The sequence below is a fragment of the Canis lupus genome, chromosome 2 (assembly GCF_048164855.1).
Source record: "Canis lupus baileyi chromosome 2, mCanLup2.hap1, whole genome shotgun sequence".
NCBI classification, from domain to species: Eukaryota; Metazoa; Chordata; class Mammalia; order Carnivora; family Canidae; genus Canis; species Canis lupus.
This window is the reverse complement of record NC_132839.1, coordinates 65,374,358-65,400,694: the sequence shown is the minus strand read 5'-3', so window position 1 is coordinate 65,400,694 and position 26,337 is coordinate 65,374,358. Positions and strand designations below refer to the sequence as shown.

General features: G+C 43.8%; 1 protein-coding gene across 12 annotated transcripts in view; it reads right to left on the bottom strand.

The window, feature by feature from the left end:
- Positions 1–6,904: 6,904 nt before the first annotated feature.
- Positions 6,905–26,337, bottom strand: part of LDB2 (LIM domain binding 2) — a 375,018-nt gene continuing 355,585 nt past the window's right edge. For 2 of the 12 annotated variants that reach the window (XM_072804720.1, XM_072804721.1), the window contains exons 6-8: positions 17,485–17,608; positions 13,940–14,091; positions 6,905–8,395 (exon numbers count right to left, since the gene is read on the bottom strand). In XM_072804720.1, the coding sequence (XP_072660821.1) occupies positions 8,165–8,395; positions 13,940–14,091; positions 17,485–17,608 (507 nt within the window). In that variant the 3' untranslated portion in view covers positions 6,905–8,164. Of the gene's footprint in view, positions 8,659–11,254; positions 11,398–13,939; positions 14,092–17,484; positions 17,609–26,337 lie in introns of all 12 variants that reach the window. The other 10 variants (XM_072804733.1, XM_072804730.1, XM_072804738.1 and 7 more) reach the window with 10 other exon arrangements.

Sequence of the window (26,337 nt, the reverse complement as noted above, 5' to 3'; positions counted from 1 at the left end):
CAAAATTCTGACACCCTTGGGTGGTGGATAAAGGGTAGATCTAGTGGTTGAGTTTGGGAAGATCCCACCCTGGAGAATCTTCCTTTCACCCCAGAAGACAACTTTCCTTTCTAATTAGTTGTGAAGAATCGCCCAAGATGCACTTGGCAAACGCAAACTCCCCAAACTCCCCAAACCCAGTCGAAGAACTAACTGGACTGAGTTTCACAGATGTTGTTGCCTACCCTCTTGCCTTGAGCAAAACTACAGGCCAATCATCACCACAGGCTGGATTAGCCTCCGTTGCAACGGAAATGGGCCCCTGGGATAATCCTTGGTTGTCTGTGGTAGGTTCCTGATGTCATTTGTCTGGATACTTTCTCCTTGGCCTAATGTAATAGTGCACAGTAGCTTCTTAAATCATTAGCATGACGGAGTCAGTGGAATTCCCCTGTAGCTGAGTGACAGTGGGAGCATACAACCAAGGCTCTGGTTCCTTGGGAATTTTTCTGATTTTTGCCATCTCTTAGTCAACTTTACATATTGTACTTACCTTGGTCTTATTTAGAATAAAAGTTCAAAGCCATCAATGTAGCCGAGAAAGCACAGGCTGTAAGCCGGTCACACCTGAGATCAGATCTCAGCTCTGTCTTGTTCATTAACTGGAGGTCCTTGGATGTCTCCCTTAATGTTTCTTTGTTCCAGTTCCCTTACCAGTAAAATGATAACTTTATTGCCTGCCCCCTCCTTCCCAGAGTGGGTTTGGGGTTTACAGTCCCCATGTGATGATAAGTGCCTGGAATGCAAAAGATGCTCTGGAAGTAGTGGATGTTGATTAGGATTCATCTGTTTTGCTGCAAATATGGGCGGGTTTGCCTGAAAGTGAGGAATTTCCCAGAATGAAAAACAATTAGTGTTAATACTGTGACAGTTTTAGGAAAGTGGTGTCAGTCACCCTAAAGTAGGGAAACGAGAATTCCAGAGGCCTCTGCCTTTGAAATGCTTGTGATTTACAGTGGAGAAGACAAAAGCAGGGAATCTGGGCTCTCCATACCATAGTAGGCTTTGCCAATATTCACACCTCCCCCTACCGCAGTGAGCACTGGAATTGAGAGTGTTGGTCAGTACTGGCTAGAGGAAGTGAAACCTATTTGATTTCTTAGTGCCCAGGTTTTCTGAAATTCACTCTTTCTACAAAACGTTGTGTTTTTACTTTTGTGACAATGGACTTCAGCGAGGCTTTCAGAAGTTAAAGCTGGTTCACACTCATTTGAGAATTTTTGCAGATTTCTCTGGAAGTGTTAACACTTTCATGACAGGAGAATCGACAGCCCCGCAGAGTGAATACTACTTTTAACAAATTAAGAATTAAAAGAGAAAGAATGGCTCAGTATTGGGGAAGGGCTCAAGTTACATCATGCCAGCTCTGGAAGAGATACAAAGAACTTCCTTCCAAACAGGTTTGCTTAACTCAGGAATATTTTCCAGAAATTCTTTGAAAGTCATTGGGAAATAAGACACATTTTCTTTGTCCAGGATGATGATGTTCTAGAAGGAAAACGAACAGAGAAAAGGATAGGGCTGGGTGGGGCCATAGACATTTCTTCATCAGTTCCCTTAATTTATAGTTTTAATAACCTTTCAATGCCTTTTCCAGCCCAATGGCTTCAAGTGCTGAAAATACCTTCATGTAAACACCAACAGTGCTGATGTATTAGGTTTTGTTCAAAATTCAAACTCCTCAATATTCCCAATAATCAGAGCTATTGTCTTGACAGTAGTGATGGACAAAAATGAAACCAGAGAGCATACTGAGAGAGAAGAGGCAGCCAGACACTCGGATGCGGGTGCTTGTATCAATGCATTGTCCCCTCTCGCTGTGACCTGAAGTCATTCCTTCCAACGCCTAGTCACAGCATTTGCTGTTTCCCCAGGGATTTCCTATGGCTTACCAGCCAAAGAACAGAGTTTGGAGTCATGTGCTGCTTTAAACTTGACCTTGCTATTTTCTATCTGTGTGAACTTGGGTGAGTTATGCGTCCTCTCTGAGCTTCATATACAAAATACTCGCATCCCCTAGATACATTCACGATGAATGTAAATTAAATACCTTTAAACTCCCAGAGCTTTGATCCTCTGTGCATCACTGACACTCTGAATATATTCAGCTTTATATTCTTAGACAACATTTTGTGTACTTGTGCTCTATCCCAAGGGAATTCTAAGTACCCTGAGGGTGGGACCAGGTACAGGAATGTCGTGTAATGTTCAGCATGGTGCTGGGCACACGGCAAATACCCAATAAGTGAATTTTTATTTAACAAACTCTTATCAACCTTGGACCAGCTTATTAATGATGATGAAATTCTAATGTGATGTGAAAAAGGGAGTTGACCAGCCATAAATAAATGGCTTAATACATTATGGTATATTCCATTAGTGGATCATTATATGGAAATTAAAATCATGCTTTTAAAGAAAAGTTAACAGAGGTGGCCCATGAGCCGATATTATATGAAAAGGGCAGGACACATTATTGTCTATTCTGTATCTTATCAACACTGCAATGTATATGAGCCAAGAAGAAAAAACTGGTAAGATATGTATCACAATATTAGCAATGCTTACATCCGGGTAGTGGAATTACTTTTTTTTTCTTCTCGTTCATGTTTGTTCAAATGATCTACAATGAACATGCATTATTTATTCAGAAAAAAAATGGGTAATTTTTTTAATGGAGAAGGAGGGGTACCCCATTATAAAATGAATTTCCCAAGGATCCTGCCAATCCCGATCTGGGGACACTGAAATTGTTGGCCTTGTTCCCATCACAGCCCACCCCATGTAGTATCAGTGCAGTTTGTGTTATCTTATTGCATTAAATGCTCACCTCGAGGTTAAGAAGAAATGGAAAGGGAAAAAAAAATTCTTGCAGGGACTTGGTCACTTATTTCTAAATCTCTTGTCAGATGCCCTTGAGATTTCAGGGTCTTAAATGGGGGCCTCTCTGCTTCGTTCCATTACCAGGTAAGTGGCAATTCTTGATCTCTGGCATCCTCTTTGACAACCTCTGAAAATACATAGCTAAAGGTAGAAAGGTGTCCCAGGTCAGAAAGCACCTCCAAACACCCAACCCTTAGACTGTGTACCTGAGAGTAAGTCTGATAAAGTGGTTCAGGGTCAAGGTGACATGATGTTGTCACTGTGAGCTCTGTGACCTTGGGTAAACTGTTTAACTGCTCTGAGTATCATCTGCAAAAGGAGGGGTGATAACCTGACCTCATCCACAGGGAAATTGCGAAGATTCAATGCTATCATGCTTGTCACATTCCTAACCGAACACACGGAGGATAACCACCACTGTAGATCCTATCAAACCAGTGTGATTTGGTGAAAGCAGCACTGGCTTTGTCCCTGCAAGCCCACTTCACCACTTACTAGCTGTGTGACAAATTGGATCAACTAACCTGGTTGAACATTAGTCATCACATCTGTAAAGTGGAGCCCATAATGCTAACTTTCAAATGTGGTTTTAAGGAGTAGAGAGCATGAGTGTAATAGCTACGATAGCCTGTGGAAGCCAGGCAGGTGAAGTGAATTAGTGAGATGGATTGAGTGTGACAAACTGAAGAGCCTCCAAGCAGGGTCTCCATGACTGGGCACCAGCCAACTGTTACCATCCAGGGATTCAGAAATTGAATTGTTGTTAGGTTTGATTTGTTAAGAGAGGCATGAAAATTTTAATTTGAAAATCAGTTTTTAAAAGTTAGCATATAATTAGAAGTTTTTCAGGCAATGTGTAGGTCACCAGTGGTAGATGAGATTCCCACTTGTTTATTCACACCCTTCACCATGGGACTTTGCAGGAGGCAGAGTAGATCTCCCCACCCAACTGATGTTGGGCTTGTCTTTGTGACTTGCTTTGACCAGCGGATACAGGGAGAATAGATAAGTGTAGATGATTTGGCTTATCTTTTCACTTTTTCCAGAATCCACCAAGATGGGAGCATGCTCTGGGAACCCACTGTCCCAAAAAGAGATCTGAGGAGCTGACCTGATACAGAATTGCCCTAGGTGACCCACAGCGCCATGAGTGAGAAAAATAAGATGTTTGTTGTTGTAAACTGCTGAGGTTAGGATATTACTACAAAGCAAAACCTAACTCATGCACTACTCTTGGATTCCCAGGTTGAGACCACCCAAGTAAAGCACCTAGCAAGTGACTGACATGTAATGTGTACTTAATAATGGTTGCCCTTAGGATTATTTGGGGCATGACAAATCTGTTGGGGTTCCTATAATAGAAGTTAGGCTTAGGCCAATGCCTTGTGAAATGCTTTGTGTATGTGTGTGTGTGTGTGTGTGTGTGTGTGTGTTGATTTGACCCCTGAGAAACTTGAACACACCCATCTATTACCATCTTATATACCTGCAGAGATAACTGTCACCCTACATCGTGCCTTAGGATTACAGACTGTGTGAAACTTAACAGCCATTATCCTGTTAAGTTTTGCACAGTGGTTTCATAATTTCTTGCTTGGGAGTTCTAACTGTATCTGTTTCATTAACATGTATGCTAGAACTACATATTAAGAATTCAGGTGGAAATTATTCAACTGCTCAGACCTGGGAAAGTCTAATGGGACAGTGAGGTGTGTTCAGCAGCATCAACAAAAGCTTGTAAGGAAAGTGCTGTGGTGGAAGCAAGGACCAAGTGTGTCTTGGACCTCAGAGGGACCAGGAGACCCTGACCAGAACAGGAGAGGCAGCTCTGCAGATATGAAAATCAAGCTGGGCTTTTAAAGATGAAGAACTTTGGTAACTTAAGAAGGTGGGGGACGGCGTTCTAAGGAGGAAGAACAGGCAAAGTCACTTGTGACATGAGGAACTGCTGTAATCAGAAAATTGGGAGGAGCCTAGCTGGATGGCGAATCAAGTGCAAGTGGGGAGGGGCTAAAAGCACAACAGCAAGGTAAGCGGGGATCAGGGTGTGAACTGCACTGGATGATGTCGGTGTTTGCTTCAGAGGATGGCTGCCATCAGTCTCTCCCCTTCTGTACGCACACACCACTTATCCCTTGAAGAGTAGAGGCCATGCCTCCAGGCCTTGGATCTGGGCGGCTTTGATGTATAGCACAGAGAAGAAGTGATGTTTCGTCAGTTCCAGCCCTGGCAATTTATGTTTATCCTCATTTGGGATGCCAGCTCTTGGAACATCCCCTCTCAGAACCCACATTCTGTGAGAACTCTGTGGAGAGATTACATGAAGGCACTCCAGTCACCAGACCTGGCTAAGCTCCTACTTCATAGCCAGCAGTGTGAGTGCACCATCTTGTCTGTTCAACCAGGTCAAGGCTCCGATGACTCCAGCCCCAGTATGTATGAGCCTTTAAGTGCAGACCACCCAGCGGAGGCCGATGAGCTCTCAAAAGGGTAACTGATAATAATAGATCGTCCTCTTGAGTCTCTTAAGTTTTGGGTTGATTTGCTATGCAGCAATAGAAAACTAGAACAGGTGTCAAATAATTTGTCCAAGGCATCAGCTGTAATGACTTAAAAGACTTGGGTGTGGGATAAACTAGAAGTTCTCTTAGCAGTACTCAAGAGGCAATAAGAAGCAATAAAGTAGTGGTTTCCTATATGTCCTTTGGCTCTTTTGCTATTGTACTGAACATTTTCCTCAAAATGCTAATATTCTAGAGAAGTATAGATGTTGTAGAAAGGATGCAGGCTCTGTAGTCAAGGGACATCCAGATTCAAATCCCAACTATGTCACCCATGCATTATGAGATGAGACCAGTCACTTAATGGAGTAGACTGTGACCTGCCAAGATGCCCTTTCTGAGACCAGCACACCTATGCCAGGACACTATGACTATTGCCTTCTAGATGGCCCTCTTCTCTGCAGAACTGCTCTGAACTGATGGGGACCACCTTGTTCCAAAGGGTACAGTCTCCTATAGCCTGGGGATGGCTCCAGCCAATGACTGACTGGTACAAATATGCAAAAGTCTGGCAGCTTAGCTAGCTCAGGAAAAGACAGTTCTGCAGTGGGGTCTATGTTCTGAGTCCTCCCTTCATGGACCAGGTCCAGAAAGTAGACTACATGAGTCCATAGCTTTTATAAACTCCTTCCCCTTCCCTATTCTATACCTCCCACTTCCTGGAGAAAGATTCCCTTTATTTTACCCAACGAACACTCTGTCAGTAATCTTGTGCCTCCAGATCCTGATCTCAGGCTCCATTTCTAGGAATCCCACCCGAAGACATGTGGCCTCCCTTAGCGTCTCTTTTTCAAATTCCCTTTTCCAGAATTTGCCAAGATGATAAGTTAAAATCACCAATTTAATTAAGTGCCAACTTAATACGCATCCAACAAATGCTAACAGATTTCATCTCTCCTATTCCTCACTGGTGGAAAACAGTGGAAAAACAAGAGGGAATTTCTTTAAACAAAAAAGTCCTCAAGTGAATTTGCCATAGTCTTGTATAGCAACTTTTGAGAAAAATAGGCAAGCAAGGCATTGATTTTTAAAAATGAAGACATTAATGCCAACTTTGTGAACTTCTGAGGATTAGCTGAAATAATATCTGTGGACCTTAAGTAGGGTTGTTTGGTGCAGAATAAACACTCAGCGAGTGGAAGTCACCGCTCTTGCCTTTGCCAAGCCCCAGAAGCACAGGCGATATTTTCCTTGCTCATTGTTGTGTCCTCAGCCAGTACGTGCCCAGCACAGTGCAGGCACCCCCACATCTGCCCAAGCGAACTGCAATGAGTAGGGAAAGGAATCAGACTTTACAAAGGACTGCACAGCTTTCACAATTCCACTCCATTTGTAGTCAGGTGATAAATCCAAGCTCCAGACTTCTCATAATCGTGGGCAGATTTCTCCACCCATGCTCACAAACAACCAGACTCGCTTGCTTTGGTCGTTAACACAGTTTATTATTGGCACACTTATCAGTAAAGCATACATAAAATACAGCTGTTTTATAACACACGGAGCCACTGTGTCTTTACATGTGTGGAAGAACATATTAATATGCAAATGGAAAAAATTAGTTCTCTTATAAAGTTTCACATAAATACACTGGAATTGCCCCAAAAGAAAAATCCCCATAAAAGAATCAAGTGAGGGCTTTACAAAATATCATACAAGAAATATACTATGAAAAGAAGCAACAGTCAACTCAGATACAATAAAAAACACAAAAAAGTTTCAGGTTTATTAAACTGCCCACAAAATTAATGGATTACATGGCTTGAAAAGATTTGGATCAACAGCAATTTTACAAACGCCTAAGTTCTCAACGGGCCAGGTGTCTTTCTTTACATAAAAATGCGCCTTGGTGTCTTCGATGACAAAAAAGACATTTCTTGTTTCAGCACTTGGGCTCAACTGAACCAACTCGGGTTGGAGAACAAATTGATATTAGCTCCCCCATCAACTACCCTGCTAGGCCCTCTTAGCTGTTACCCAATGAAAGAAAAGAAGGAAAATTAATAATAATAATAATAATAAGGAATACACTTAAATTACTGTCCAAAAGCTGATTTTTTTTCTTTTCTTTTTTTACTGAAACAAGAAACTCTCAGATGCAAGTCAAAAAGCAGAAAATATTTTACAATATTAAAAAGTCATCTGTAGTTAGGGTCGGCATATAATGAGGCCCTGAGCACTGAGGGCGTATTGACAATATGGCCTTCCATTGGATGGGGGTGGGTGGGGGTGGGGGTGGGGGTGGGGGTGGGGGGTTAGGGGGGGTCGTTAACAAACACGTGGTTAAACACCGAGCCAGGAGAAGCGCGAGCCTGCCCTCTTGATTTAATTACGATCAGTGCCAGTCTCTGCGTTACCTGTGAAGGCCTCCAGGGAAGGGTCATGGAAGTTTATTGGAATAATCCTCTCCATTCAAAAAAGACCAAAAAAAAAAAAAAAAAAAAAAAAACCCAAAAAACAAAAAAAGGAAAAGAAAGAAAGAAAGAAAAGAAACTCAAAACTCAGGTCATTGTGGTTTAGAAACAGGTTTTTGCGTGGAAAAGTTTTCATTTCGCCTCCTTCCTCTCCTGTAAGCAGGGATCTGCAAGCGTGGGTGCAGCCCACGGCCCACGGCCCACGGCCCACGGCCCACGGGGTGCGGGTGCGGGTGCGGGTGCGGGTCCGGGTGCGGGTGCGGGTCAGTCTCACTGGGGAGCCTGGGGCGGGGCGCTTTCTGATTTGGTCTCCTGAGCGGCGGGGGGTTTACTGCTCCAAGGGCTGCTGTTCCCCAGGGCGGGGGGGCTGTTGAAGTCTTCCTCGTCGTCCACGCCGTTGGCCGCGTCATACTGCGTGTTTTCTAATCTAGTGATTAGCCTTTCGTCCTCGTCCCCAAACTCACCTCCCATCAGAGTTGGCTCTCCTACCACCATCACATCCTGTGAACAGCAGCTGACATTATTACAGGGAAACCTTGGGACAAGAAGCTCAGCTTAAAACACTAGTGGGAGGAGCTGGGGGGTCTGGGACCGACGCGCTCGCGTGCTGTGCCCCGGGGTCAAGTCTCAAAGTCGGGGGGCGGGGCCGAGACGCATATTTGATTTCTACAGGAAATAAACATTGCCTCCTGACGTGGAACAACCACGCGAGTTTATGTCCTTACTGCGCAGCCTGACACCGGAGAACGAGCAATGCTAGCAATCTGCAGAAATAAAAAAATGGATTTTTCAAAATTAAAAAAATCCACGCTTTGAACTTGCCGACATTGGGGACTTCAGAGAGGGCTGTGGAACCTTCTGCTGGGCGCCTTCCAATACCTCCAAAAAGCCTCTGAATGGCTTTGGAAACCAGCAGCCAGCACGGGGAGGATGCAGGTCTACAGTATTCACGCGACTCATTCCAAATGGCTTTCTCTCTGTCCCAAGGACGGTATACATTTTAATTGAAGACAGAATCTCTCTTTTTTCTACTCAGCCAGGCCCTTTTATGCAGCCAATATCCTTGACATTCTGCTACTTAATTATGGTAATTAATTTAGGTAAAGTTTTCGATAAAAACAATGTTCACACTGATTTGACAATTTGCATAGCTAATTAAGTCATTAGCAAAAACCTGCTGATTGCCAACAAGCCCTGAATTTACCATCTGTTATTTCATGGTGCCTGTCACCTATCCCCGCACAGGCAACCCTGCCACCAATCTGGGCGGTAAAGAGAACCAGTCTGTCCAGCTGGTGCCATAAAAGGAAGATGAAGAGCGCTAATTATAATTACATTGATGAAGCTGGTAGTCATCAGAAATGGAAGCGTGCGAGAAGAATCCATCTAATCACTCCTTTAAGTACAAATTGTCCTTCCATGCAAACAAGGAAGCCACCTACTGTAGCCAGGAGCATCCTGGAGGCCACTGCTGGAGAGGCACTGGGGGATGGGGGATGAGGGACGGGGGATGGGAGAGAAGGATGCATACACAGGGCACAACTCTGGCCTCTTTGTTCAAAGGGGGCCATATGGGGGTGATGGGTGACCTGGGCACGGGGCAGGACACCTGTCAGGTGATACTGCTGGGCAGCCTGTGAGCAATAGTCTACTCAAAAGTGCACTGACTCCAGGAGAGTGCCCGGTGCTATCAGCTTCTACCCCTGCCAGAAAGAGCAGGGCTGAGGCACATGCTTTTGGAGATGTTATTAAGGGTGCGTGTCCTGACAGGGAGGCTAATTGGACAAAATGCTTTGGTAAATGGGCAAAAATTGTCCACACTGGAGCAGGAGAGGCTTTCCTGGGACAGTACAGTAGAACACTGCCTTTGGTCAGGAGGAGGTCCAGCAGGCCCTCCAGTTCCTTCTAGAATTCTGAAGGTGCCAATTGAATAGAACCCTTAATTGCCACCTGGTCGATTTCAGAGTGGAAAACCTTGTTGGCTTGATTGATTGATTCCCTGAGAATTATGGGGGAGATAATCAATAGATTTCCAAACTGTGTTTTCTGACTAGTCACTCTTGTGATTTGACACACATGACTTTAAAGAGCATTAAGTAAATGCCTCAAGTACAAATTGGGTAAACTCAGCAATATAGGTACTGGCAGGAAAATCAGCAGTGTGCTTCGAAGAACGTATTGATTATGCAGCAAAGAGCCAGACGTGACACGGACACAGAAGGAGGACTCACAAGGACTCGAGGTGAGGTACAACATAGACAGGACTCTGATTGGCAAGAATACGGACAGGACTGGAGATGGAATGTGCTCTCCAGAGAGGAGAGGATGTTATCGGGTTAGCCAACAAAGGTAGGGAGAAAGAGTAGGGCAAGTTTGGGGAGAGGGTGACATGAGTTAATCTCATTTTGTGACTTTTGTGCAGCACATTTTGGAGGGGTTAGAAAACACATGCGTGAGGTGTCACAGGGCAGGAGAAGGGCGTGGGGACCGACCACGTGGGTCTGCATTAGTATTGTGAGTCCAAGGTCATCGAGAGAGGCTGGGACAGTGTGGGGAGGTAAGCATCATTTGGAAACAGAGGAGAAAAATAAGAAGGCAGCTTAAGCGTGACATTAGAAAAAGGTTCTCAACACTCCAGGTGCCTTCATCGCATCAGAAAAATAACAGTCATTCAAGAAAAGTACTATGAAAATAGTGATTTGAATCATTCCAAATGGGGCTGAGATAGGTTGGTAATGTTTGGAATAGCCGGAAAAGATGCCCAGGCATAGATCCTTGGCAGCATCAGAGATTTCAGAGAGGTGCCACATTCGCCTTCCTGATTATGACAGAAAATCCTTAGCCAGATACATAATCCTGTGTTTACGAGTGTGAGTGATTGATAGATGGCAAGCTATGAAAGAGGCGTGTGCTAAGGGCTTCCTATGCACATAGATACTTGAGGCCACTTACACAAGTATGCACAGGGCTCTACCTGGCTCTACTAAACCTGCGGACGAGACGAGTGGTTCTCTGCTCAGGTGCTCTCAGGTTTGTTATCCTTACACAAAATGAATGGAGACATAGTGCACGTTCTGGGCTGCCTCTCACTAGTGGATGTTGGCTCCATTTACCCCACCCCCACATTTAAAAAAATCCCCCCAACATTCAACATCGGTAGTGAGAGAGAGGTGCATTTCCTTCCCATGTCTGCTATCTCGTGTGTCCCACAGGAGGCAGGGCTGGTCTGTCTGAGAGTGACCCAGATGCCCTCGGCTCCCCATGAGGCAGACCTCTGCTCCTCGCTGGAGGCCTGGAGGTGCCACCAGCTCTTGCCCATGTCACATCTTCTCACTAATCCCCCGTGCAAGGACCACCAACCTCTGAGGAGGACTGGAAGTGACTCCTTTCAGGGCCCCTCAATGCTTCTCCTTAAATTGGCCAGAAGGGGTCACTGCTGTTGAATGACACAGGTCTCCATCCCTCCCAGGGTTGAGGCTGCAGTTCGGGATCGCTCCTAGCCCCTGCTCATGGAGTGAGAAGCAGAATCCAAGGATTAAACCCTAGTCCTCGCCAGACACACACGTTGCTGCCATGGCAGCTAGGCGGACCACAGCTGTGGTCACGGTGGCACATAAAATCTGGTCGTGCCTGTGAACGAGGCAGCCGTGGCTGCAGATCACGTTCTATTTTAACAGTAAAATCTTGTTGGTAATTCAGTACACAGGGTTAAAAGATGTGGCCACTACAAGCCAGACAATGTTTATCATTTAATGTTCATTCAACTGGAGCGCACACAGAAATGTGCACATTTTTCCTAACCTAGTTGCCTTTCCCTGCCCCTCTTGGCCATCTGTAAGTTTTACTTGATTAAAACCTCTTTAATTGCATGGTGCGGGGATCGTGCTGAAATTCTGCTCTCGCTTTCTAATGGTGCCTTCTTACCAAATCCAAAGGGTCTCAATCCATTAAGAACCCTTCTGGACACAGGTATCCACTAAGATGCAAGTGCTGGGCTGGAGAATAAGAGCATAAGGGAGTAGAACAAACTATGTGCCCTTTAAAATAAAATTGAGATGTTTCCAACTAGGCCAGGTATGTCAAAATACATGACACTTATGCCACTATTCTACTCCTGAGGAAGACATCACTAATGGAAGGCCCACCAAACTCAGGCTAGGCCTCAGAATCCTACTCGGTGCTGGACCCTGTTAGCTGATACCAGGAGACTGAGCTGGCAGGAAAGAGGAAACCTCTTGGCCATCCCTTAAGTAGATGCTGAGCTCCTCAATAACAGGCTGGGTTTTTGTTGTCGTTTCTTGATTCTTGGTAAAGTGTGGGGCACATAGTAGGAGGTCAGGAGACATTTGTTGAACTGAACTAAATTCTTGCAGCCATTGTGCCTTTTAAGTACCGATGTCACAGTTCCTGAACTCTCTGGAATGTACTCTCATTCGCTAGGGGAAACTGACAAATGTTAGTTTCTAAAATTCTAGGAGTAGATGAATAATGGGCTACTTCTGAGCACTTTGGGGTTGATTTATTTATACCAGGCCATTTTCTCTATGCATTTTCCAATTTAACCAGGAATGGGCCTAACTTATTGGTATTTTAATAAAAAGACTCTTTTTCTTCTTTGATTTTTTTTTTTTTTTTTTTTTTGGTCTGACTCTTTAGCCCAGTTCAGAAAACAGAGGTGAGTCTGGCATTATTTAAAGACTATAATTCCTAGCAGCCTTAAAATTAAATGGTACCTTCCCCACAGGCTGGCCACTCTCTCCATGACCCTTTCTTTCTAGTGCAATAAGGATGAAAACCATACCCTCTGTCTATGGAAGACAGGAGAAAAGTGGCCCAGGGGGTTCTCAGGTACCGATGGGGTTGGTTTTAGCCAAAGAAAACGGACTGATGGAAAGTGGGTAAAAGTGGGTTGGGGACAGGTTTGAAAGACACATTTAGAAGTCAGTGGAGAATCCCCATGAAAGAAGGGTCCACTCTCACATGGAGAGAGATGTGAGGACAACAGACCAAGGGTGGGAAAAGGTGAGAAACAGGGGGAAAAGTCAAATTGCATTGGTGGAGGGAAGTAATAAGAAATAGAGCACATTTCCCAAGACATGGTATCTAGAGGATATCCATGAAGCACCACGGAAGTGTCAGGGCTCAAACGACAGTCAAACGCCGGGTGACGGGGTGGTATGACAAGGGCAGCAGAGAAGGAGTGCCCACAAGTAATCGTGGAGGGGACGTGCGACAAGAAATGCTTAGAGGAGTGAGAGAATTTAAAAGCAATAAATGACACTGGGCTGAGGGATTTGGAGTTAGGAAGTAATTGAGCAGACAGGACAGAACTTGAAATTAAAAGTAATAGGAGATGGAGAAAGACGAAGAAAGGGCCCACACGGTGTACTATCTGGGGACACCCATCAGCTGTCAGCCTTGGAGTTCAAAGAAGCCCCCTTTTACGTGGCCCATTTCCTTGGTCAAGACCCAGAAATGAAAGAAAGGGTCAAGAGGTCAAGAGAGTTGAGACCAAACCAGGGGCCGACCCTCCCCCTGAGCTCATGAAATGGGTAAAGTGGAATCCACTGAGCTGCATTTTTAGTGGCCAGGAGTTAATTACCTGAGTCTTAAAATACGAAGGGACACCCATGTCGGGAAGGCCCAATCCAATTACAATACGGAGCCTGAACGCCAGGAGCAAGTTTCCAGTGGAGCACAGGGTCTCCAGTGATGGTGCTGAGAGCCCCTTCTGTGCCACCAGGCATTGCCGCTAAGTGATATTTTAATTAAACCTTAAGTGACATATCTCCTGTCTGTGACTCTGACGGCTTTTTAATTCAGGTCCCTGCGCAGCACAGACTCTTAATATTCCTCCCTGATTCCCAGGTTGCAAGGGAAGGTTTCCAAGGCAGAGCTCCTCCCCCCCATCCCACCCCGGCCCCCCACCCGGCCCTCCCCCGCCCTCAACCGGCGTTTGGGGCTCAAGGAGGCTTTCACGTGGGCCCCTGCAGGTGGAAGGCAGGCAAGGCAGGATTTCAGGCCTAAAAGGAAAGCGAGACTTACAGGTACCTGACTGGACAGACTCAGGTTGGCGGCCGGCGTCTTCTTCTTGCTGCCGGTGCTGTTGGCGTTGTTTCCGGCGCTGCTGTTGGAAGTGCTGCTGGTAGAGTTTTTCCTTTTTCTCCGTTTGGTTGTCGGCTGCCTTGTGGGTTCTGCTGCACAATGAAAAATGGACACGGAGGATCAGTTCCAGGGCGACGGTCAGAATAGTGTCCCTCCAAGGACGCCTTGCTGGTACCCTGAAAAGGGTCGACTGGAAATTGTTTCCATTTCTTTTAACTTGACACAGAGGGAAGGGAGGAAGCCCTTGTTTTATCTGTAGCACAAAATGCGTGCAATTCTCTTCTTTGGTATCTAGATAAAATGATTTGTGTTTCATTGTGTTATATATGTGTCTGGAATCTATTAATATACCTTAGGGGGCAGCCTCAAATACCACTTTTATACTGGAGTTAAAAATATTATCGTTACAGAATTGGGTAAAGCATTTTTCTCTGGGCTGTTGTTTCCTTTAAAAAAAAAGATTAAAAAAAATTAAAAATTAAAAATTAAAAAAAAAAAGATTTTATTTGTTTATTTGAGAGAGAGAAAAAGAGAGCGAGAGAGTGCAAGCGAGGGAAGGAGAAGAGGGAGAGGGAGAAACAGGCTCCCCACTGAGCAGGGAGCCCCATGGGGGGGCTTGATCCTGGGACTCTGGGATCATGACCTGAGCTGAAGGCAGATGCTTAACCAACTGAGCCACCGAGGCACCCCTGGACTATTGTTTCTTTAGAGCAAAAGGAGGGCCCTGGGTTCCCTCGGGGGTAAGGGGCCTCTGAGGTGTAAGAGAAAGGACTGAAACCAAGCTAAGGTGGTGGACCAGTGTAGTAGCAGCGTCTCCTGGTAGCGCCCTGTTGCACCCCAGTGCCATCACACCTAGAGATGCTTAAGTACAAAGAAAGGGAGGCATGAGTTCTGTCAGCCATGAATGTAGAACGTAGGGTCCCAAGCTCAGTATGGTCCTCAGGTTGCATGGTTTGGACACCGATGTTTAAAGAATGCTACTAATTTCAAAGTCCCTGGGTGTTAAGATGTCTTAGTGTGCCACAGCCGGCATATTCACGAAGAGGGACTAGATCTTTTCAAGAAAGTCCTGTTTAGGGCATCCCCGTGGCTCAGCGGTTTAGCGCCACCTTCAGCCCAGGGCGTGATCCTGGAGACCAGGATCGAGTCCCATGTCGGGCTCCCTGCATGGAGCCTGCTTCTCCCTCTGCCTGTGTCTCTGCCTCTCTCTCTCTCTCTCTCTCTCTCTGTCTCATGAATAAATAAATAAAATCTTAAAAAAAAAAAAAAAGAAAAAAGAAAGTCCTGTTTAGAAACAGAGGAAAATATTTTGGACTGGATGGATGGGCAATGTTTTCATGAAAACATAGGGACCCGTGGTGATGTGCAGTCAGATGAATAGTATTTATTTATATATTATGTAGTGAGTGTTACTCAATGTTTTCATGTTCTTCATGGTTTCTTTGTCATGACTATTTCATATTCACAGCAACTCTATTAATTAAATACTATTCTGACCTGTGATTTGTAAATGAGGAATCTTCAGAACCTTTTTCCAGGCAGTCACTAAGTTGGAAATGGCATGCAAGAGCATCCTTTTTGCTAACCCTAGTCTTGACCCAACTCTGATGGAGAGAAGATGAGCCAGGGCCATACTGGATCCAAGTGAGAGAGAGAGAGATCCTGCCTCCTTCTTTTGATGGGCAGGGGGCAGGATCTCCTTTAAGGCTTGTTTCAAAGACAGCCTAGTCCACCAAATTATCCCTGGCTGTTGAGGAAGAAGGGGATTATGTTCCTATTTATACACCATTTTTTTCCTTTTAATATTTTGTCAATATTGATGATGCTTAACCAATATGTCAATACAATATTTTGTCTCTTATGTTCAAAGATTTTTCATCAAAGGGCCTAACATGTCTATCCATAGAGAGTTACGGGTGCTTGTCCTGAAGGTTGGGGAAATAGGAAATAGAATTGTTCCAGCTCATGGCACTTAGAAGGAGCTGAGTGACACATTCAAAGTCAAGCAGGTACTTAGTTCTTCTGACAAACTTCGTCCTTTACCTCAAAAATTAAACTCAGCTACTTTTTTTTTTATATCTGTGCTTCCTTTATGAAATTTGGGGGAATATGCATAAATTGCATACTCTGGATTACTCCCATGGGCAGCAGGTAACTGAGGTAATAGAGTCATGAACTCTGGAGATGTAAAAACCTATTGTGACACAGAACTCCTTCAGTACTATTACTATAATATTATTACTAATATTAAGCAAATTATTACTTAAATCTCAGGCCCTGTACATTTAAAATGGAAGTAACATGAAATGCCTTATAAGGTTATTTTGAGGATTCAATAAGAGAACAGAAGATCTGGGAGCGCTGGGATTTCTCTCACTGTTCCATTCGGTGCTGTACTCTCAGTGACCGGAACAGCACCTGACACCTAGTACGGGTTCAGTCAATAACTACTGAATGAGTGATTAATGAATAATATAGAAATTATATATGCAAATGTTGGAAAACATGGGTTCTCAAGGCATTTATTGAGTAAAATATTTTTTCCCAGAAAGCCTTATTGATATTGAAAGAGAAAATAATTTAAGCACATTTAACAACATTGAAAAATCATGTTCCAAATGTCTAAAATTCCTTTAAGACTGGGATGTAACTATTCTATGTAAGATGATGCTCGCTTTCTCGGATTTCTAAATAGGTACTTGGTGAAGTCTACTATATTCATTTCATACAAAATGCCTGGGCCATTATCAGTAGAAGGTGACCATTCTATTTTGTGATTCAGAAAGCTATGTGCTTCGTGTTAATAATTACTCTTTATAAAAATAATTTTTAGCAAACGGATACATTTTGCTTTTATGATCAATGAGGCTCGACATACGCCTGGGAGTAAAAATGTATTAGATAGAATGACAATTAATGATAACTGGAAGCAGTAATTTCAGAGCCCCAGCAGGAGACTATAGTATCTAAACTGCATTCTAAGGAAGTGTGGAAAATGGAATCTTTTATGTATTCTCTTCATGATCAGAGCACCTTTGATACTAGATCTGTCTTTAAAAACGGAGCAAATTTATTTATTTTTTTCTTTCTTTCCATCCTCCCTCCTTTCCGTCCTTCCCATAATTTCTATCATTCTTTTTAAAAAAAAAACCACACAAGCAAAATAACAGTAGGCCACAAGAAGACATCAGTCTCGTCCAATGGAACAGCCAGTGGACTGGAAGGCAAGGAACCTTGCTTCTGACTTCGGCTTTGTAACATTAAATAAATCAACAGACTTCTGGGTTTCAGGTCCTAAGTGAGATTGTAGATGATTCCTAAGGATGCTTGTACTTCACAAATTCAACGTCCCCAAGTCCAAATATCCGTAAGAAACTACATTTCCTGACAAATTTACGATTCCTTCCTTCCTTTTCACATCACTTTATCCCCCAAAGAGGCCTCAGAAAGTGTATTTGGAACAAGAGTGAAGAACGAGGTCGTACCTGGCGGCGCCACCATCCGCTGCCACTTCTGAAACAAGCAGGTCTTCAGGCAGTCTCGTGGACTGAGGTTGTAAGTTTTATGTCTCGACATCAGTTCCTGCATTGGCTCCAGTATTACACACAACTGCAAAAAGTTCAAAGACATCGGTGTTTCACTAGTTGATAATATTATTTGCAATAAATAATGTTAACAGCTGGAAACAATTAGAAAGCTCAAAGGTACTTTTCTTTCTTCCCCCCTGGTTTTGATTTTGTCCATGCAAGTTTGGAGGAAAAGAAATATTACCAACACTTGATAATGCCCACTTTATTTACTATTATTTATAATAGCATATTAGAGCTGAATGTGATTTACACACACACACACACATCCAGAGACACATTCTGTACAAACTGTTGGGTGGATATATGTAAGCTCTATTCTGAATTCAAATGATTCTTTCTGGTTAAAGAAAAAAGCTCTCTTCCATGGTGCACAGCATGCTCTGATTTCTACTCTGGTTTCTGCTGTTGTTCCTGTTTGTATAACCACACACTGTGAGTTACAATGCTAGTTTATGTAGATTATGTGGCAGTGAAAGCCATCTTTTAAACTGGGGAGAACAAAGTGGCAACTACAAGTACTTTTTTGATCCTAATTCTTATCAAGGCCCACGACAAACACTATTTTATTTTTATTCATGTACTCATTTGTATTTTACACATAATGATAATGTCAGTAACATATGCCAACATTAGTTCAGAGTGGGAGCTTTTTCTGTGGCTCCGTACATGATTGCTTTTTTCCCTCCTTTGGTTAGATTTTTCGGATTTACTTTGGTTCAAGACATCTGATGACAAAGATTAATGAATGAAACAGGAAGGTAAATCCATTTAGGATTGCCTTGAACTTTTCTGAATTCTTTCTCAGTTGGAAGCTCATCAGAATACTGCTGCATTGAGAGTGCTGGATCTAAGAAGACAAAGACCACAACACAGCCATATACATAGTGGCAAAGCACTCTTCCACGTGGAGAAACAGCATTTCATTTATGAAAGGCAGATGTGCATTCTCCACGTTCGTCACTCATCTATTTTTCTACTTCCCTCTGTCATTACTCAGAGGACATGCTGCTTTTTGTCCACTGGGTTCCCTCTACCTGCAATTCTTCCCTCTTCTCTTGGCTAATGCCCACTCATCCTTGAAGACAAGGTTACTTCTTCTGTTAACACCTTCAACTCCACTTCGTGCACTTCTCCTATGCAGGCTGAATTGGGTGCCTCTCTATGGTTCTCCCATGCACCCAACCCTTTCTGCTCTATGAACTTATTCATCCATGCTTTGCTACCATCTGCATCTCCAAGTCTCTTTTCTACTTGACCTTGAGCTCTTTGAATGCCCAGACTGTGCCTTTTCTTTCTGTTTTCCTAGGTTTGGCTCAAGTGAATGGATGCATTTAAGGTGTCCTTAGAAGGAATGGAGGATTTCTCCTTTTCATTGTTCCTGAAAGTATGGTCTAAGGAATACTTCCATCAGAATCATGGGGATCCCTGGGTGGCTCAGGGGTTAAGTGCCTGCCTTTGGCCCAGGGCGTGATCCCGGGGTCCTGGGATCGAGTCTCACATCGGGCTCCCTGCATGGAGCCTGCTTCTCCCTCTGCCTGTGTCTCTGCTTCTCTCTCTCTCTCTCTCTCTCTCTGTCTCTCATGAATAAATAAATAAAATCTTAAAAAAAGAACCAAATGAGTTGACTATTAAAAATGCAGACTTCCAGGCTCTTCCCCTTCTGTTTCACTGGGTCTGGACCTGAGGTCCTGAATCTGCCTTTTGGAAAAGCATGCTCCTGTCTGACTCGGATACATATTACTAAAGTTTGAGGTCTGCTGCCCTACATATGCTGGGCTTTAGGATAGATACATATGAACAGTAAGATGTGCAAATTCCCCATGGTTTCCATTTGAATTCTACTTTGTTTTTTTTTTTTTTTTCAGTTAACCTCACTTGCCCATGCTCTTCCTCTCTTCTCAAGCCTAAGCATGATATATCAAGATTACCTTCATCTAGAAAAATTTCTCTGCCCTTTTTACCTGTTGATGATCTAAGATTGGCCCAAACCTCTAACTCCATTGAAAAGGACAATTGTAATCTCTTCCCCATTGCAGTTTCTCAGAGGAAGAGAGCAATATTTCGAAGCCTGAATGACTCAAGTACAGTGTGAGCCAAAGAGACAAAGCTACTCAATCCTACTGAATCAGGCTGTCAAGCAATGAGACCTGGATTAGTTATGGGGCATCTTCAATCTTGTATATCTTCTTACTTACTTATTTTGGAGTCCTTTCTGAAACTTAAATTTTAGTAAGGAAGAACCCATGAAAGAGAGGGAATTCCTCTGCAATTAACTCCACATTCCCACACTATGAAGACTACATTAAGAATTCCTTGCTGAAATCAAAGTCTGTGCAGGCTATAGACAGCCTTGAGTCTCCACCAGCCACTGATGCTCACCAGTCCAAACGGAGTGAAGAATTCCACAGTCATCTCTACAGAGATAACAGTGGATTATCCATCAAAGGAAAACCACTGCTAGATTCAGACAGGGTCAGAAGATGTTTGCATCCATTATTAAGCTACGTTAGTAAGAAATGATTTCAGGGAAATTCTAAGGACTAGAAAAACACTGTTTCCTTTTAAAACTAAAATAACAAAGTTAGGTTTTCAACCGTTTCCTCTTGGCCCATTCCCCATTTTTGAGAAATGGGCTTACAGTGGATGTAAAATACATGGAACGGAGTGGAACAAGCATGGACTTAAAACTCAAGAGGTGTAGGTATGGATGTCTGTCCTGTATTCATTCTGTCACTAGGTGTACATCCTTGGGTGAGCCCTTTGATAGTGCTGGGTCTCAGTTTCACCTGTAAAACAATACCCATATTGTGTATCATCGTTAGAATTTGAGATAATATGTCTGACACATCAGAGTTCAACAAACAGTAGATATTACAATTCTGTATTAGCAAGAACAGCACAGATTGTGAAACAAATGACATTTCTATTACTTCGAATCAACAAGCATTTGTTGAGCTTCTTCCTATGTGTCAGGCACTCTACTTTGGTGCTAGGGACATAATGAGGAGGATAACACCATCTCTGCCTCGGTCTCAGGTCCCCTTCAGAATGATTTAAGCATATTAAGAAAACTACTCTGGTTTATACATCGAGCATCTTTGGGAATCACATCTTTATGAAGCAAGTCTTTTCATTACACGACAAGTTAGATGGCAAAAGTGACCTCTGTGGACACAGAAGGGCAGGGGCCATGGAACATACCAGCACATGGGAGAGCTGCATTTATCGTGAGAACCTGCGAGCTCATTATCTACTTCTTTCTTGCGGGGTTGCCTTTCCTCCCTGGGTTTTGGGCAGTACTTTTTTCAGGTGCTAATCCTCAGGATTTATTCCTTTCCCTTTAATGTAAAAATATCTTCCCATCACTGTAACCCACCCCAAAGGAGTTCGTATCTCTGAATACTAATCAGGAATCCCCAAAGCCATTTTTCTTCCAGTGAGGGTTCCCAGCCCAGAAAGGCAGCCTTCCCCTTTATTCACGCGTGCAAACGAGCCTGCTGTGGAGCTGTGCTGGCTTTGCTGGGCTGTAGGTGGCAGAACTAACTCAGACAAAAGCCTGCCTTCTCAGGCAGCAAGCCAGTACATTTTGGCAACAGCAAAGGCCAGGGGCATTATGAAATGAGATCAGGAAGACGGTTGGGGAATGGGTTCCCGCAGTCACTAGCCAGTTCCTTCTGGAGCCGGGATTCCTACTGTCCCTAGGGTCTTGGGCCCCCTTGAGAATCTGAGGAAGGCTACACAGCCTGTCTTGCAAAGTTTGTACAAAATATCTGGATGTTTACGAACCCTCTTATATCCCCATGCGTTGACTCGGAGTAAAGAGTTCCCTGTTTGTAATAAGTATAAACCAGGCTACATTTCTTCTCTTCCATGCTACACACACACACACACACATTCACACACACACAGACACACACGTGCATGCACACATCAGTCAAATGCATATTAATGGAGCTAAGCATAATAACACAGTCTTCTGATTTAGAGGAACAATTGTATCTGCAGAGTTGGGCCTTCTACAAAGGTCTCAGCAGACCAGTCCTTTTGCCTGAAAAGGAAGACCACAGCATTTCTGCAACATCTGCAGCAGCCTACATGCAGAGCTGCCACTTAGTTTTGCTTCCTCCTGTGGTGGGGTTGGGGGGACACCAGGAGGAATTCTAGAACACTGTGAAAGGGGCAGGAGTCAGCAAGGCCTGAGATCTCATTTTGAGTATGAAGCTCTGAAATGTATAATCCCTGCCAGGTCCATGTAGGATCCCAAAGAAAGCTATTGCCCATCCCAACAAAGCTGCAAGCACACCTTTCTGCAGATTTAGCAAAAGTTTTAAGCTAGGCTTGGTGCCCCGACGCTTCTGACTTCATTTTCTGGGATTCTGGCCCCAGCACTGACCCTGGAGTATGGAATCAAAAAACCTGTAACTACAATAGCAACTTGCTGGGTGAATAAAAGGATAGATGGATGGATGGGTGGATGGATGGATGGATGGATGGATGGATGAGTGGGTGGATGGATGGATGGATGGATGGGTGGATGGATGGGTGGGTGGATGGATGGATGAGTGGGTGGATGGATGGGTGGATGAGTGGGTGGATGGATGGATGGATGGGTGGATAATAAACAGATTAGCCAGATATATGGCCAAGAGTCATCTACTAATAGCAGACAAACCAAATTGTCTTGGGGGCCTAGAGGTGGTTTGTCCACGTGATAAATAACTGATTGCTTCCTCTGTACAGAAGGCTTTGTACAAATGCACACACATGTACCAAATTACTGTATGTCCAGGCCAGGCAGGAAGATCTCAACTCATCCTGGGACTTTTCATTGTAACAAAGGGCCTAGCAAATGTAGAAAGACAGTATTGTGTTTTGCTTTGTTTTCATCTCACAGTAATCCTGGAGAAATTTGATTCTCTTTAGTTATGTGTTCACACTTATTCTTCTTGCTCAGCTCCTTGCCCAAACCCAGTTCCAGAAATAGGTGATGCTTGTCAGAGTTGGCTCTGGCCTATGAAAAAGCTGATGCCCTGGGCTGGCATTTGGCTTACTCCCAAACCTAGGTCCTGCCTACTGCCAACATTTTGATCCAATCTTTTCTGGATGATGGATGACATCCTCTGAGCTTGAGCCACTTACTCTTTGCATATAAAGCTTGCCCGAGGTTACTATTCAATACCAGCTCAGGCTTTTGTTCATGTTGTTCTTCTTGCCTAGAAGACGTCCCCTTTCCCAGTCCTTTTAGCCAGAGGTTGACAAGCTATGGCCTGTGGGCTGAATACGGCCATGCTTACATAATGTTGGTAGCTGCTTTTGTGATATGACACCACAGTTGAATAGTTGTGACAGAGTTCATATAGCCCACAAACCTGAAAATATTTACTATCTGGCCTTTCACAGAAAGGTTGCTGACCTCTATTCTAAACCAGTGCTGTTCAAAGTAGGTGGTCTGCAAACTATTTGTTGTGTTTCTGTGACAGGAGAAGCAGCTTGAGGCAGAGTATAATTCAGTTCATTGCTTCCTCCACTGAGAAAGTCTTATGTCAAAAAAAAAAAAAAAAAAAAAAAAGAAGTCAGAGAAACTAAACAATGTGTTCAATAATGTAGTCAATTTACATTCCAGAGCAAGCTTCCTCATCTGATCGTGGACCACTAAGAATTTATAGTCTGGCACTGGCCTGCAAACTATATTGGAATCCCACCAATAGACCATTAATGCCCTCCAAGGTCCAGCTCAAAGCCCACATCTGTCTCTGACAATCCCTGCTCGCAAGAGACCCCTGCTACTATAGCAGGTTCAGCCCAGTGTTGATATTTGCATTGGTTCCTTTCTTGTGGACTTGTTTCATCTCCTTATCTATAGCAAGCCATATTTTACTTTTCTCTCCCTCCTATTTAACACCGTATTAGGCATACTCAAATATTTGCTGAGTTGTAATTTAATAATCACCATGGAGTATCTAACCTATGCCTGTCCCTGGAGTATGTCCCTGACATAGATCATTAACCCTCACCAGCTTCTGGCTCACTTTTACAGGTGAGGAAACTCAAACTCAAAGCTATTAAATCACCTAGAGCTGAGAGTAAAGAGTGTGATTCTTATAATGTATCCAAGGTTTTAGAAGCATTTGAAGGGCAAAGAAGAGGTTTATTGTCAAGTCTGCCAGATTCCAATGCTGTGTTCTTAACAACTAACTGCTCTGTTGTCTAATCTCTCTAAATAGGAGTGGCTTAAATCACTGCTGAGATACCAAGTTCAAAAGCTCTCAATGTCTTTATATTGCTTTGTATACACAGGATTCACCACCACATGAGTGGTGCAGGCTTTGGAACCAGATTCACGCGGACTCAAACCCCCAAGTCTGCCATTTACAAATTGTGTGTTCTTGGCCAAGAATTGCAGCCTCTCTGAATCTCCTCATCTGCAAAATGGGGATAATGACACTTATCTCTGGTACTTTGAAACAACATATGGAAATACTTAATGCAATGCTTGGAACAAAGTCAATGCTCAAAGGACTGAAATTGGTATTATGATAAATACTGGTTGCACCAATAGCTCTCCACTGAGCCAGGAGATCCATGTGTGATGTGATTGGTTAGCTACCGGGGAGTAAATCATTTGGTCTCCTTGAGACTTAGGAGGTCACTAGACTCCAATGGTAAGTGGACCAATAGTTACATTGCATTTTAGTGGCTAACATCTCTAATAAAAATCTATTTTTAGAATTCAGTGATAAATACAAAATGTTTAAATCCACAAACCAGAGTTCTTTCTCTTTTTTTCTCCCCCACGAGTTACTCCTCTGGCTGAATCTGGATTAAAAAGATATCAGAGTGTGGGGTGATTAAAAACCAAACTCTTCTCTAAGGTGAAGGAGTATCTCCTAATTAAGAAACACCTCACAGAAAGAGATTTTACATTAAAACAAGAGAAAGATACACAGAATCTAAAAGGAAAACAAAACAAAACAAAGCAAAATAAATAGATAATCACACCTAGAAACAGATAAGAATGAATAACAGACATCCACAGGAGTAAAACCTACTTTGCCTCAGAGGATGAAAAACAAGAGAGAAGGAAATGCTTTCCTTTAGAAGCTATGCAATTCTAAAACATCAGATTATGATTTGGGTTTATTTCCTGATAGGATTAAAGGTAGATTGGTTGTCAAATTCAAAACATCCTCTTTTTTATCTGAAGATTCAACCAGGGGAGCCTTTGCCTTTTCTCAATTGTTTTGCAAATTGATTACTGGGGAAAGTTATCACATCCAACCCTGGAGACAGACAGCCCTCTTCTGTTCTGGGAGGGGGGGTGGGTGGTGCTGAGGAGCTGGCTTTGCCATAGCGGCAGCTGCCACTTCAGGAACAGTCCTTCTGGGGGAAGGAGCAGGCCAAGCATGCGCATTTCAATATCTATGCCTTGACCTCAATTTTGAGGCTACCAGAAAGGACTCCCATATGTGACCACTGGCTGCTTTTCTGGCCAGCCCCAGGACAGAAGTGCTGGGGCTTTTGTCTTGACCTACAGAGGTGCCATCAGACTCGCCAGGCTCAATGTTTCTGCGGTACCTGTCAGGCCAATGAACACAGTTCAAGGCCTTGGAAGTACATTCTCTTTCCTTCTGACCCTATGCACTTCATTTTTCCACCGTGTCATTTGGTGTGAGCATCCCCTTCCATTAGTGCCCTGGCTATTTGCCTATTTGCTCTTAGACTCACCCCCTTCCTTCAGTCTCTGTATTGCACAGGACAGACTCCTGCACACAATTTACTAGCTCTTTTCCAACCTGCTTCAGAGATTGGAGGGAATTGGGTTGGGTTAGTTTCCTAGGGCTACCATAACAAAGTACCACAAATTCAGTTCTGGAGGCTAGCAGTCTGAAATCAAGGTGTTAGCAGGGCTATATTCCCTCCAAAGGCTTTAGGGTTGAATCCTTCCTTGCTTCTCCCAGCTTCTGTTGGCTCTGGCAAAACCTTGGTGTTTCTTGGCTTGTAACCACTTCACTCCGATCTCTATCTTCACATGGCCTTCTCCCCTATGTCTCTGTGTCTTCTCTTCTTATAATGACCTTGGTCATTAGATTTTTTTTTAAAGATTTTATTTATTTATTCATGAGAGAGAGAGAGGGAGAATGAGAGAGAGAGAGAGAGAGAGAGAGGCAGAGACACAGGCAGAGGGAGAAGCAGGCTCCATGCAGGGAGCCCGACATGGGACTCTATCTTGGGTCTCCAGGATCACACCCTGGGCTGAAGGCGGTGCTAAACCGCTGAGCCACCTGGGCTGCCTGGTCATTAGATTTCTAAATAAGGTCACACCATGAGGTTCCAGGTGAACATAAATTTTTGAGGGATAGTCTTCAATCTACAACATGGGTAAAGAACCAAGTGAGGGTATTTCTTGTCCTTTCTGCTTTAGATGGCTTCTCCAACAACTGTCACTATAGGTCCACTATGGTTCCAGTTTCTACCTGGTGACCTGATAGTAGCACCTCCTGCCTTTGTACCTTGGAGTGGCGGTGCTAATCTTAGGGTTGTCTCTTCTTCCTCTGGTTGCTTTTCTTTTCTTTTTTCTTTTTTAAAGATTTCATTTATTTATGACAGAGAGAGAGAGAGAGGCAGAGACATAGGCAGAGGGAGAAGCAGGCTCCCTGTAGGGACCCCAGGATCATGACCTGAGCCAAAGGCAGATGCTCAACCACTGGGCCACGCAGGTGCCCCCCTCTGGTTGCTTTTCTAGCTTCA